General features: G+C 32.5%; 1 protein-coding gene and 2 long non-coding RNA genes across 5 annotated transcripts; 1 reads left to right on the plus strand and 2 right to left on the minus strand.

The window, feature by feature from the left end:
- Positions 1–1,355: 1,355 nt before the first annotated feature.
- On the minus strand, positions 1,356–1,906 carry LOC122605666. The gene is made up of 2 exons (XR_006324670.1): positions 1,856–1,906; positions 1,356–1,583 (listed from the first exon to the last, which is right to left on the minus strand). It is a non-coding gene; the product is annotated as an uncharacterized LOC122605666 (long non-coding RNA).
- LOC122605665 lies at positions 1,902–3,043 on the minus strand. 3 transcript variants are annotated; one of them, XR_006324669.1, is made up of 4 exons: positions 2,595–3,043; positions 2,376–2,436; positions 2,079–2,167; positions 1,902–1,979 (listed from the first exon to the last, which is right to left on the minus strand). It is a non-coding gene; the product is annotated as an uncharacterized LOC122605665 (long non-coding RNA). The 3 variants fall into 3 exon arrangements; XR_006324668.1 differs by having other exon boundaries at positions 1,902–1,969; positions 2,376–3,043; XR_006324667.1 differs by having other exon boundaries at positions 2,376–3,043.
- A 10,655-nt stretch (positions 3,044–13,698) lies between these two features.
- LOC122604244 lies at positions 13,699–14,310 on the plus strand. Its single transcript, XM_043777135.1, has one exon. It carries the CDS (start codon positions 13,699–13,701, stop codon positions 14,308–14,310), a length of 612 nt encoding a protein of 203 aa, XP_043633070.1.
- Positions 14,311–14,649: the final 339 nt, after the last annotated feature.

The raw sequence follows: 14,649 nt of genomic DNA on the forward strand, positions 1-14,649 counted from the left end.
TATAATTTTTCGGAAAATCATTTTTTATACTGCGGTCTCAAATCCCGTGAATCAACAAAAGTAGGTTTGGTGCCGGACCTATCTGGAATTTAGTATGTACCACTTCGCAGTACCGTACTTGATGACACCATTTAACAAACGGGACTTGGGAAATTATGTTTATCCCTAACATTCATAAGTATAACAGAATGTTATGTATAAAAAGGTTATATATTACTCGTATTTTTTTGTGGGTTCTGTAATTAAGAAATATAAAAGCATGATAAGTTTTAATAAGTTAAGATAGTAATTAAATGATATAGTTGCAACAAATGGTTCTCTTTGTTTCAAAAATGCCATTATTAGTTTAAAAAAAAAATGTAAGAAACTAAAGATTGATGTTAGAAAGTCGAAGGAAATGGATCGTGGATACAGTCACCAACGAGACACAATTCTTACCGAAATTAAACATCTTGTGAAAGATCCTGTGCAACAAGACATAAATGGTATCGAAAGGAACAGATCTGAGTCGGTTACGTCCTTGAAAGAACTAGAACACAGAGAAGAACTTGGATCTAAGGCAAAAATCTAGGATAAAACGGGCAATTAATGGAGATGAAAATTATAAGTACTTCCATGTTGTCATTAATTGGAGACGACGACAACAAGCAATTAGAGACATTCATGTTGATGGTAAGTGGGCAAAGAATCCGGGTGATAAAGAATGAGTTCTACAAGTTCTACTCTATGAAATTCAGCTACTTCGAAGGAGCAAATTTTTTCCTAAACAAGAATGATTTTCAACAACTCTCCGGTGACCAGTGCTCATACATTGAATTGGATGTTACTATGGAAGAAATTAAAAATGTTGTGTGGAGTTGTGGCTTGGAAAAATCTCCAGGACCTGATGGTATTACGTTTGATTTTATTAAAAACGATTTTGGAATCTCTTGCAGCAGGATGTTTTTAATTCAGTTGCCGAGTTTTTTCGTACCTGCTATATCCCAAAGGGTTGTAATCACTATAAAAAAATGCCTTTTAGTGACACAAAAAAAGTGTCACTAAATATCATAGAAGTGTCACTAAAACCATCATAGGTAATGGGTGACACAAAAAAGAGTGTCACTAGTACCGCTGCCACTAAAACCCTTTAGTGACGCTTCCGAGTTTTGTCACTACATACCTTCAATACTTAAGTGGCACTTTTATTTATTTATGACGCAATAGCCCACTTGGATTTTGCAACACAAAATTTGTGTCACTGTATATATGACAATCAAACCATTATACCGGAATTAGTGACACTTGATTAAGCTACTAATAATAACACTGATTTGTTATTTTGGTTAGTGAAAATAAACAATAATCTGACAATATGAGAAATCAAAAGTAAAACTTCATTACTAGGCATAAGACAAGAGTTACATTTTCTTCTGATACTTTCTAAACCAAAAGTTAAATACAACTACAAAATGACTCCACTAGACTATCAAAATAATCATCATGTAATTTACTCGAACTTTGAAGCATATGAACCACTTCTACAAATCTATAGTTGAAATACATAGACTTCATTCTTTCTTGAAATAATAACTAGCAATTTCCTGCACAAGCCGACGTAAAGTTTTAGACATTCATAAGAAGTTAGTAATATAAGGATGTTTTGAAATTTACAAGATTGAAGGATCAAAATTAATGTAAACAAAAGTCCTAAATTCTGCTTTCTTTTATCAATCCTATCACATCAACAGTAGGTATCGATTCAAAGTTTCCACCAAATTTTTTTTCAATTTCCAAATAGTCCTGGTAATAGAGAGAACACCTAAAGACTCAGACTCGTATCAAAAGATCAAGTATTTAAGAACTTGATGATTACCTAAAAGAATTTGATGGAGAATATGTTCCATTTAAAAAGAGATACAAGCAGAACTCAATCTCATCCTTATGAAACTCACTAAGGTAGACAAGAATCAACCGACAAAAGTATCACCTAAGAAATACTTGAAAACGAAACAAAATAAATCAAGGGCGTATCACAATTGAACACGCACCTTCAATAACAACAATATTGCAAGGAATGGGAAAACAAAAACAAATACCTTTGAGGCTCCCATGAACTGGTAGGTAAATATATACACACATCTATTTATAAGCCTTTTCGTAACCAACAATATGTATAAGGATAAATCTGTAGTAATAGACAAAATCAACCAATACCCAAAGAAAATTAAATCAAAGTAACCAACAATATGTATAAATCTGTAGTAATAGACAAAATCAACCAATACCCAAAGAAAATTAAATCAAAAACTACTTCAAGGATGGTGATTTACAACATCAATCTTTGCAAAAGTAATAATCAAATATTAATTATTAATAGAGTTGGAAGGACTAACCATGATTGCTATCACGTATGAGCAGTCAGATTGCATTTTATATTTAAACCATTAATGATAACTGAAATTGCAATGGTTAGTAAAACATAGAAATACACATCCACTACCATGATTGATATTACACAAAAATTAACAATAAAAAGAACCCCTTAATAAATAGATGATAAATAAAGTAAAATATCAATATAACTAAGCAGTTAAAGGAGCATAAACATTCACCTATTACAAGGTTGAGGGCCCTCTATGACTCAATTGTAAGTTTGATATTCAATTGCAGAACCAACTTGAATATGTGTGACTAACAACTTGTGATTACGTACCCCCAATATTATTTTGAGTTTAGATGGGGGGAAATAAAAGAAACGAAATGGTTGCCATTATTTTAGATCTATAGATGGGCGATTCAAAATTTTAAGATGGAAACCCTTGAAAATGGCCGCCATCTTTTTAAGATTTTAGATGAGGCGCGGATCTGAAAATTAGAAATAGGCCGCCAATTTGGTTTTTAGTTTTGATAGGAAAACCTAAAAGAGTATCAGGGATAGTAAATTGATTCATAAAAAGGTTTTATTCTAAAAGAAATATACTCGTAATAGAGTAGGCACTAGTACATATAAAATAAATAAAAAGAAATGGATTTAGTGGCAAAAATAACTGATGTGCCACAAATGTTAGTGACATGTAATGACACATATGGAACAGTGTCACTAATGGTTAATATCTTTTGTGGCATAAATAAAAGTGTTATTAAAAACCAACCTATAGTGACACATAACTCATCTGCCATAAAAACTTTGTGCCACTAAAATGTACTTTTTTTTTAGTGAATGCTTCTTTTATCTCTCTCATCCCGAAGGTCGATTCGCCAACGACGGTTGCTAAATTTAGGCCTACTAGTCTCATCGGTGTTTAATGTAAAATTATAGCAAAAGTTCTAGCCGATCGACTATCTAAGGTTATCCATCACATCATTAGCCCATCCCGAACAGCGTATGTTAAAAACCATCAAATCTTGGATGGTCCTCTTTTATTGGATGAAGTCATTGAATGGTACAAAAGGAAGAAGCTCAAATTAACTCATGTTGTTCAAGATCGACTTTGCCAAAGCATATGACTCTCTCTCTCTCTTGGAGCTATCTTCTAAAAATCCTTGATGTCATGGGATTTGGCTAGAAATGGATCAGGTGGATTAGGGGATGCCTGTACTCGGCTCGGGCTTCGGTTCTTATAAACGGCAGCCCAACGGACGAATTTGACATTAGAAGAGGTTTTCACCAAGGTGACCCAATGGCACCTTTTCTTTTCATTATCGCAATGGAAGGACTTCATGTAGCTATTAACAATTTGGTCAAAAATAGATTTCTCACAAGTGCCAAGGTTGGTAATTTATCTAGTATATCTCATCTTTTTAATTTATGCCGACGATGTTATATTGTTAAGCGATTGGAATATTTCTAATGCGGAAGTGATCAGATCAGCTTTGAAATCATTTTATGTGGTATCGGGTTTGAAATTTAACTTTCATAAGTCTTCCCTCTTTGGAGTAGGGGTTTCAAATATCGTGGCAGTAGTACCTGGTCTCGTATGTGCTCGACTCTTAAGTTGGTCCATAAAACTAGTTCTATCCCGTCTGATGTTATCCATCGCAAAATTGGAAATGGAATGACTACTAAATTTTGGTTGAATGAATGGCTGAGTGGAGGTAAACTTGCGACCAGATTCCCTAGGTTGTTTGCTTTGGAACAGACGAAAGAATGTAAGGTTTCTGAAAAAAATACATGATGACGGGTTTTCTTAGTCCTGCAGAAGGGACATTAGAGGCGGCAGAGAGGAAGTAGACTTCACAAATCTGGTGCCTCTTCTCGAAAAAATTCATTTTAGTGATTCTCGTGACGGTTGGGCATGGAATTATCGCGGCGTGAAATCCTTCAAAGTTTGTAATCTTCGTCGGGCTCTTGATAGTATCCTACTCCTTTCTGATGACATAAATACTACCTGGAATCCTTTCATTCCTAAAAAGGTTAATATATTTATTTGGCGATTACTAAGGGATCGGTTACCTAAAAAGATCAATTTGGCGACTCGGAAGATAAATAACAAAGCCCTTAGCTGTGTGGTTTATGCAGCAGGCCTAGACATGGTTGCACACACTTTTTGTTTTTGCTGTTGGAACTACGTTAAATGTTACCGTCACTGATCGTTTATCATTCGTGATATGATAGTTGACGATAACTGAAATCTCTATGTCTAGTAAATATACGATGGACATATTTACTCTTAAAGACATATTATAGGGTTTCTCATTAGATGACTATAACTACGGGGACTTATATTGCACATACTAAACACTAAGGGCTGAAGTTGTAAATGCCCTCTCTATAAATAAAGAGCCATGTACAACATTTCAAAATCTAATCTTCTACCTTATTTCTTGTGTGTGTGTGTGCTCTCTCCCTCTCTAATCCTATTATCAATCAATCATCTCGTTTTGGAAACCTGACAATCAGATGATAAACATTCTTGCTCTCACATGGTCCTTTGGATCGTCAGGTACATATTATTATTAACATGTTTTCATCATATATACAATATAAATCATATTAATTCCAACATGTGGTATCATGAGCCAAATGTTTTTTCACCGATCTAATGATTTGTATTGTTTTTAAAAGGGAGGTGATCTGTACACCACCTGATTTTGACAATACACCACCAAACATGCTATATAGTATTGTACTGTACAACACTCTAAAGCACATTTGATGGTGTACAGTCAAAAACAGGTGGTGTACAGATCATCTCCCTTTTTAAAATGACCGAAAATATGTTTTTTTTTGTTCTTCTTTTTTAAAAAATATGAGATTAATGGATCGTGAGATTCATTTTGATTCTCCCTTTTCCATATTGCCGTAAAAAAAATGAAATCCAAACATGTGAAAGCCGCGCATAATATAAAACTATAACAATGAAATCCTTTTATCACTTTGGATCTTTTTTTTAGTGATCCAGTATCCATTCGACCAAACATGTAAAAACGAACAATGTTTTTTTTTTGGTTTGCGGCCGATCAAAAGCAATGCGATATATACATGTATAATAATTGGAGAAAATATGATTTCATATGGATCTATTGTTTTGTTCCATAATTTCTTCGGAAATATATTTGGAACAAAATTCTATGTTACATAATTATTTTTTTCGGAAATAAATATTATGGAACAAATAACTTCATGAACATGTTCTCCGTAATCTTATAAAAAAAAATACTTATCTAATTGAGTTTTGTTAGAATGTGGAGAGAAGAGTTGAGAGAGAATGAGGAGTAATTCTATTAATGAGGGATGCATAGGGTTACAATATAGTCTGATATTTATAGGCTTCTAGAGAACATTCTAGAATAGATACAATTACATAAATATAGGAGTGAATATCCATACTATATTTAATATTATAATACTCCCCCTTGGATATTCACACTTTATTATAAGAAAATATGGTTTTTGCTACCTCATTAAAAACCTTACCAAGAAAAACCCAGTGGGATAAAAACTCGGTGAATGAAAAAAGAGTGCAGCGCGTATAATACTCCCCCTCATTTGAATATCCATCTTCAAAATATCGAATATTGATCTTGTATATAAATGATTCAATAATTTGCCAAATTATTGCTCAATCAGCTTTGATGAAAATTGATTGTGTCACCGTCTTGTTGATCATATGTTGAGATTGACTCTATAATCGTTTGAGCTTGATCTATATACACCACATTATCTTCAAATAATGGCCAATATTGCGAACACATTCTTCTTGGACATTTTCATCATTGATCTTTGACCATGATCATCTTCATAGCTTGACGATATAGTTGTTGATGATTGCTTAATCTCTATAAAATTTGTAGTGTCACCATTTGTGAATAACTAAATTGTTTGTGACTATACATTGAGCAGATGAGACAAATACGTAGCATCAACATATTCAATCTTCTTTGCAAGTGAACTATTTTATCTCATGTATTGAAGTATGTCTTCAGTTTTATCCACCGATAGCTTGTTGATTCGGAGTCATTTATTGGTAATACATTTGTAGAATGATGTAATATCGGGGATATGTAATACATTTTATGGTTCGATAACCGATAATACCTTAATAAGTAAGTTTTGCCAATATTGAAACTCTTTGACATTTCGTCAATATACTTTCATAAATGGACAAAAGTCTCATTCAATTTATGCTCGATTTTTCGAGATAATACAACACTAAGTTGTAGTATATCCATCTCTTCATGAGATTCAGTTATATGAATTTTGACATCCATTCATTAATTATTTATAAATCTCCTCCTTAGATGTCGAATTTGCAATTGATGATATTGCATATAGACAATTGTGCCATACACATATTCTGTTTGGCCATATAATGACATAATAATATTGTTCATAAGAACTATTCATACATTTGTTGATCATCAAAATATGATTCATGCTCTGAGCATTTTAAATCTATGTGAAACTTTAAGCCATTTGCGGGCTCTAATGATAGCAAGGAGATACAAATAACTATTTGTATATCACGGTATTCAAATAATATGATCAACCATGAGAGAAATAAATTAGGTCTTTGCGAAAATTCATTGTAGCATCAATTGCGCCATATACGTCAATATATCAATTTCTCATTTCGCTTTAGCAAAGACCGGCTTATATAGAGTATGCTACACATTCTTATGTATGGACTTCATGTCCATAGTTTCGTGCACGATAAGAGGCTTTAAATATCTTATAGCATTATTCGTATTGCTATTTTAGCCTACGTATCTCAATTTTTGCACCTCATAGCATATATGCTCTTAAAATTTGCACGCATAGTATTTAGCGCCAAATAATATACATAATTGTTGTCGACATCAATCTTATTTCGATTCCATGCTTTTGATTCAATGCAATACTTGACATGATATATGTTTGTAAGAGATCTCTTTATTATTAAAATATCAGCGGTTCCTTATGACCCATCATGTCTATTGTCTCTTTAAGACACATGTCTGGGTCTTTTCACCTCGATATGACCATCACATATATTGCTCCTTTCTATTTTCAGTTTCGAGGCTTTTTATTTGGAATCGATTTACCATTTTGCATGCATGACATAGACTTATATAAGTCATCATTATGAGATACGATCACCATTGGAGCATTGAAAAACAATGTATATGGCTTTATTTGATTTAGTTAACGTGTAAGTCAATTTCCAAACTCAAGTCTTTGGATCATCATATGAACCTTATGTTCATGTTCTTTAGTAAGCTCACACAATAATCGTTCAAAATTGTTTCTTCTCTCCCCCTTAATGAAATCCTCTTTTGAAATACCATATCCAAGATAACAGGGAGGAAATATTTTATCTTGTTGGGATGATGCAAGATCATATTGTATAATGACTTTGCCCAAACATATAATTCAGAGTTTTGCTCTCATAATCATTTAATTTGCAATAGACGCTTAATAAGCACTTTAAGATTCACCACCATTTACGAATATTCGCAATCTTATTAGCTAAGCCACTTTTGACACAAACATCATGTTGCGCGATTCACGATATATGACCATTTAGACGATGCATCGCTTTTTGTATAACTAAATGGTATATTAGATGTATAGGCCAAATACATCCTCTTGTATCATCTTTAAAATATTTAAGGGAATGAGTCCCCACTTGACTAGCAATTGGTGAATAATTGATATTTCAGAGAGCTTATAAACTCATTACTTTGAAGAATCTATGTATTCTCTTTTGCATCATAATGACCCGGGCTAGTCTCACCGGTCATACCAAACAATAATAACAAACTCACGGTTCATAAACTTCTGGTTACGACCATATATGATTCAAGTACCTTATGCATTGTATAGTTTATATACAACGATGATACCAAAATGTATCATTTACTTTTAAATGTTGTTCCTTTTGATCAAGTTATATTAGCTATCGAAGTAGCTCTTTAAGAAACAACAATATGTCAATAATATGACAATCTTGAATACGTATATAAGTATCTTTAAGTGAAATAACGACATATAGTCGTTTTTATTTAGTCACTAATAATTTGGTTACTCATTGTGACAACTCGTGTTCATAATACAAACACTATGGTAAGTGAACTCTCATGTTCATTTGATTGTATAAAAGTCGATCATTGCTAGTGTCATCTCGTGTTCTTAAACATAAACACCTTGATATTTGAATTTCCATGACCATGACACATATGGATCATTCCGAACGCATGTAATTGCATTCGCTTTAGTGAATGGATACCACACCGTTAGACGGCTTGTTAGGTCCAGATTTACTGGACTCGCTCTAGACGTGACTACTGGAGCCCTCTGAAGATTTGTCCAGACATTATGTGAAGACCAGTGAACAACTTACTTGTATAGAAATCTGGATTCCACCAGATTTGTTCACTGGACTTCACTCCAGTCAAGATCTTTCCACTGAAGAACATTCTCACTGAAGTCGAAGACTGAAGTCTGAAGAAAGAAGTCTGACAAATAGCGGAGCTCACTGGAAGACTTACCAGATCTCCTGACCGGAGTCCTTGTCAGTGTTCTAGACCTTACAAGTCTGAACACTGATTACGAGGAATTGACTTTATGCCTTTACATGCTTTTAACCGGACAATCCATTTGTCTTTTGTTAAAAGCCTTACACGCATGTAAAGGTGGTTGGTTAATTAGAAGACAAGTCACTATCATGTGACTTTATTCTTGTACTTTAATCAATGCTTTTAAGGAATTAAAGTAATTTCCTTAAATGCATGTAACCATATTTGTACGACAAAAAGAATATTATATTTATTCTTTTTGCCTATAAATACCAAGTCACTTCCTCGTCCAAATCACATACTTTTGCAATTTGGTGCCTTTGCTAAAATACTCTCGATCTAAACAGTCATACTTCACAACTTGAACTATTTCGGTCAAAGAGTTTATTTAGCAAAGATTAGATCACTTGTAATTCATAGGTTGTTTAGATACTTACTTTGTAATATCTTGTTCCGCAACAACCTTGTATTTTATTTTACATCAATAAATAGAATACACTTGAAAATTACATTGTGTCTCACCATTTACTTACTTGCTTATCTTTATATTGCCTAAGTACGTATTACGTTATATATATATATATTCTTGCATTTATATTTATCGTAATACTAGTCCATTCTAGTGCTTACTTGAAGTTTCATACTAGTCTTATCTAGTGATTACTTGACTTGTTATTCTACACTTGTGGGTTAAACCATCGAGTGAGGGACTTTACACGGCTTTATAATATTTCTATCAAGTTGCTACTTCATGAGCATCCATGTGAAGTTACTCGTATTTTACAATTTTGCAACTTCTTGTGCAACTAACTAGAACAGGACTTTAAGAGAATCACATGTTTGTAATTATCATATATTGCTTATGACCATTGTCATGTATTTTGATATGTTCTCATATTGAGCTCTTCTAAAGATTCTCTATATTTATATAGAGTTAGATGGATCATATAGACAATAGCCTGTATTACCAAAAACGATGAATTTCACATAGCTTGATAATTATAGTCGATCCTTCGTAAAAAAAAAACAAACAAACAATAAGTATAAAAAATAAAAATATCCTATTATATTATAAAACAATAATATTAAAATAAAATATCAATTTATGACTTTTCTTTTCAAGAAAGAGTTATTACAAACATCTATTTGTTTGTCATTTATGTATCAAAAATTTCTTTTTCAAGCTATGAAATTCATGTATACTAATTCATCATGGTAATTCATGTCAAGTATTTGACATAATTACATGGTATTCGAACCACGTTGCGTAATAAACTAATGTTATTAGCAAATCACAATTCCATCATACAAATCACTGATAACGATTTTTGATCCAACAAAATCAAAAATAAATGTAGTCCATTGGACATAATTTGTAGTTATGATTCCCAACGAAAAATTATTAAGAGCTTTTTAAGTACATGAGGTAGTTCATTAATATGACAAATAATGTCAAAAATCAAATAACCGATAGTTGTTTTTGTTTTGAATGTATTCAAAGAATCACACAAGAACTTTAAGTTCTGCCAAATAATAACTACATGTCGTAGTGTAATCAATAAGCAATAGTTATTTTTTGCTTTGAATATGTTCAAAGAATCTAAAAAGAACTTCATGTTCTTTGTTAAATATGAACTACACGTAGTAGTTTATCTAATAATTGCTTTGAATATAATCAAAGAATAATGAAAACTTTCATTAACTTAATATTTTTGATCTAGTTCTCCGAATTGTAAAGGAAATCATGTTCAATAAACATAACCGTGGTTATGATCTTTCTTTCAAGTATTCCATAATTCTAACAGGTCGTTCACCGCTAAATATTCCAATGTTTTCATAATTCCAACGACTTTTTCATTTATTTTGCATGCTCTTGCAAAGAGCCCTTATTACCTCTCCAAGATTTGTCATTATAACTACAAAAATAAGAGAATATGTAGAATATGTAGTTCATTGTAGTTCTTATTTGATAAACCTTAGCTTATTAACAAATGTTGAATTCAATTGTCATTGTAAATAACCATTGTTATTTACTTATATGAGCTACAACTATTTATGCTTTGAAAAAATTCAAAGAGTAGCAAAGAACTACATGATCTTTTAACTTAACTTTTATCATGTTATTTTTTATTCAATTCAAAGAAATGAAACCTTTGAGTTTCTTATGCATAACGGTAATTACGTTATGATTCACTTAAGTGGATAACGAAAAAACAATTACTTCTTTTTGCATGAAATCATGAATTGCTTTGAGCAATCATAAAAATTAATAAAAGGAAACCTTAAGTTTTTTATGCATAAGCGTAGTTATGATTCACCTTAGTGAATAATAAAACAATAATTAGTGAGGAAACCTTGAAGTTTCTAATGCATAACCGTAGTTATGATTCACCTTAGTGAATAACGAAAGAACAATTAGTTCTTTTTATTGCATAACTCATGTTATGAAATCGTGATTGCTTCAATCATACTTATACTTAAACGAAAAATTATTTATATAGATCGAAGGATAAACGTACATAGTTATACTAAAATTGTACCTCATTTCAATTAAAGTTAAACTTTGAAATCACATTAGTTTGTCAATAAAGTATTAATTTTGTTAAAGTCAAACCAAACAAATATAATTGTTTGTAATTGCTCCTTTGAGATAAAATAGTAATAATACTTTATAATAAAAGGAACCTTAACAACGAGTTAATGTTATAACCCAAAAAAAAATTTCGTCAATGAAACCATTATTATTACTTCCAAAGAATCATAATAAAAGATATGTAAGTATTAGTTTATAAACACTACCTTATGGTTTACCTCGATCGGCGGTGTTAATTTCTTCAACATATGGTTGAGACGTGTACTTCACTTTTCAAAGTTACAAACTTACAATACCAAAAATAATGATGACATGAAAAACTTGATTCTAAACCATGGAAAACTTGTTTGCTTTTTGTGTTTCACTGATACGACTCAAAAACTAAGAAAGTATGTATTCTTCTTATAAAAAACAATTTGTTTGAATAAAGCAGAAAACTAAATCAAGATTTAGTTCGACTAAAAATTGTTAGCAGCCAAATAGTTTATTGTAGGGTTTTTAGTTATTATAAAAATAAAACAAGCATGAAGCCGACGAGTTATTTTCTTGTCATCAATTAATTTGTACTTCAAATGATAGTTAACCAAATCGAACCATTTATCGAACTAAAGATGATCGTAATCAAGTTTAGCCGCGGTCAATTCAAATAAATCATTAAAATATACATATATAAAATTATTCTTATATACTTTTTCTATCAAAAAACATAGATAAGTTATATACTAATTAATTGGCAATAATCTCACCTTGGTAATAATTACCTCACAGCATCAGATAAGATGAACATGCGCATGAGTTATCCGAATCTCAATGAAGTATGCTTTAATTGTTTTGAATACTCTAAGGAATTGATCGGCCGAATTATATTTTTAGGGTTTAGAGTCTATCGTGCTGATAACGTGTTATAATGTGGAGAGAAGAGTTGAGAGAGAATGAGGAGTAATTCTATTAACGAGGGATGCATAGGGTTACAATATAGCCTGGTATTTATAGGCTTCCAGAGAACATTCTATAATAAATACAATTACATAAATATGGGAGTGAATATCCACACTATATTTAATATTACAATAAGTTTGATTATAATTACCTTACATTAATAAGTAGAGACATGTTTTCTTGGTTGGATTTGACTTCAATCTTTGATTTCAATATTATTCTAAGTTGAGTTCAAACTTATTTTAAAGTTGAATTCTCCTTAGTCTTTGATTTCAATCTTATTCTTGTTGAGTTCGACCTAAAAAAACACATAACATGTTTCATATTTGTTTCGATTTATCTTGCATTATGTTGAATTCGACCAAGGTTGAGTTCGACCATAATAGGTTGAATTAGACCAAGGTTGAGTTCGACCATAATAGGTTGAGTTCGACCATCAAAGGTTGAATTCGACCATAAAAAAAAGGTTGAATTCGACTTACATGTTGAGTTCTCCTTAAACGTTGAGTCCGATCATAACTTGTTGAATTCAATTTACTTGTCAAGTTCTTCTTAATTGTTGAATTCGACTCACTTATTGAGTTCTTCTAAATTGTCGAATACGATTTTATCTTAAATTTATGACAAAATTTATGCCCCTTGGATTCCGCTCCCAAGGGCGTTGGCCCGGACCCCATACCTTAGGGGCTTCGCACTAAAATACATGGTCTCATGATTTGTGCCCAAAGGTCAAATATGATTCTCATGTTACGTTCTATCCTTTTGCATAATAAACACTAAGTATATTAATTCTGCCCAAAGGTGATTTAATATGCTTTGTGTGATAAAAGGACTATTTGCATGCATAATATACACGATTCTTAATTTTGTTCCCAAAGGTCAAAAGATAAGTGTAGTGTTGCATAACCTTAATGCTCATATTCACTTAGATATTAGTTCCTTCTGCCCAAAGGTGATGTAACATCTAAGTAGAGCCTTACTCTAGCTTATTGTTTTGGTGTTTACAATAGGCTTACTTATCACTAGATTTATTACAATAATGGTCGTAGTCTCATTACTTTAAGGAATATAACTTTAGTTCCATTACTATTAAGAGACATTACTTAGTCTGCCTTAGATAGCTAATCATAAGAACATTACTATTATACCTACTTATTTTAGGCATTATTATACCAATCTTCTATTGCATGTATCCTAAGTTTATATCCTCCTTATTTCCACTGTCAGCACCTACCCTTGGCATTGAGCCACTTACCGGTGCAAACTATGCTTTTTGGAAAGATCAATTAAATTTGACTCTAGGGTTCCTAGACCTTGACTATGTCATTCGCCATGATGAGTCTGATGCTATTGTTGCTACCTCTACTATAGATCAAAAGGCGGAATATGAGAAATGGGAAAAGTCGAATCGCTTGCCACTAATGACAGTCAAGAACTCCATTCCCCTTGGTATCCGAGGAGCTATCCCGGACTATGACAAAGTCAAAACTTACCTCAAATCTGTTGAGGATCACTTCAAGGGATCGTCTAAGGCGCATGCAAGTAGCTTAATGCTACAAATGCTTACTCTGAAATACGAGGGAACTAGCGGTGTTCGTGAACACATAATGAAAATGACTAACATGGCGAACAAGCTTAAGACTCTGGAAATGGAAGTCTCTGACAATTTTCTTGTACATTTCATAATGACCTCATTGTCTGCTCGTTTCGATGCCTTCAAGATTAACTATAATGCTATAAAGGATAAATGGAAGATAAGTGAATTGATCGGAATGTGTCAACAAAGAGGACCGCCTTAAGCTGGCGCAACCTGAAGCTGTTCACCTCACTACCACTGCTAAGTCCAAGAAGTGAAAGGGTAAAAACAGTAATAAGACTGCAAATAAAGTCATAAAGACCAACCCTGGTGCAGTTGCCTCTAGCTCTAATACCTTGACAGGCAATCCTAACTGCAAATTCTGTCATGCCAAAGGGCACAGTCAGAAAGATTACCCTAAATTCAAGGAGTGGCTAGCTAAAAAAGGTAACGTACTTTATGTAATATTTGATTCCTTTACGACTGATGTTTCTATTAATACATGATGGGGTGACTCTGGTTCTATGGTCCATGTGACCAACTCAATGCGGGGATTCCATAC

Source organism: Erigeron canadensis, chromosome 6 (genome assembly GCF_010389155.1).
Source record: "Erigeron canadensis isolate Cc75 chromosome 6, C_canadensis_v1, whole genome shotgun sequence".
NCBI classification, from domain to species: domain Eukaryota; kingdom Viridiplantae; phylum Streptophyta; class Magnoliopsida; order Asterales; family Asteraceae; genus Erigeron; species Erigeron canadensis.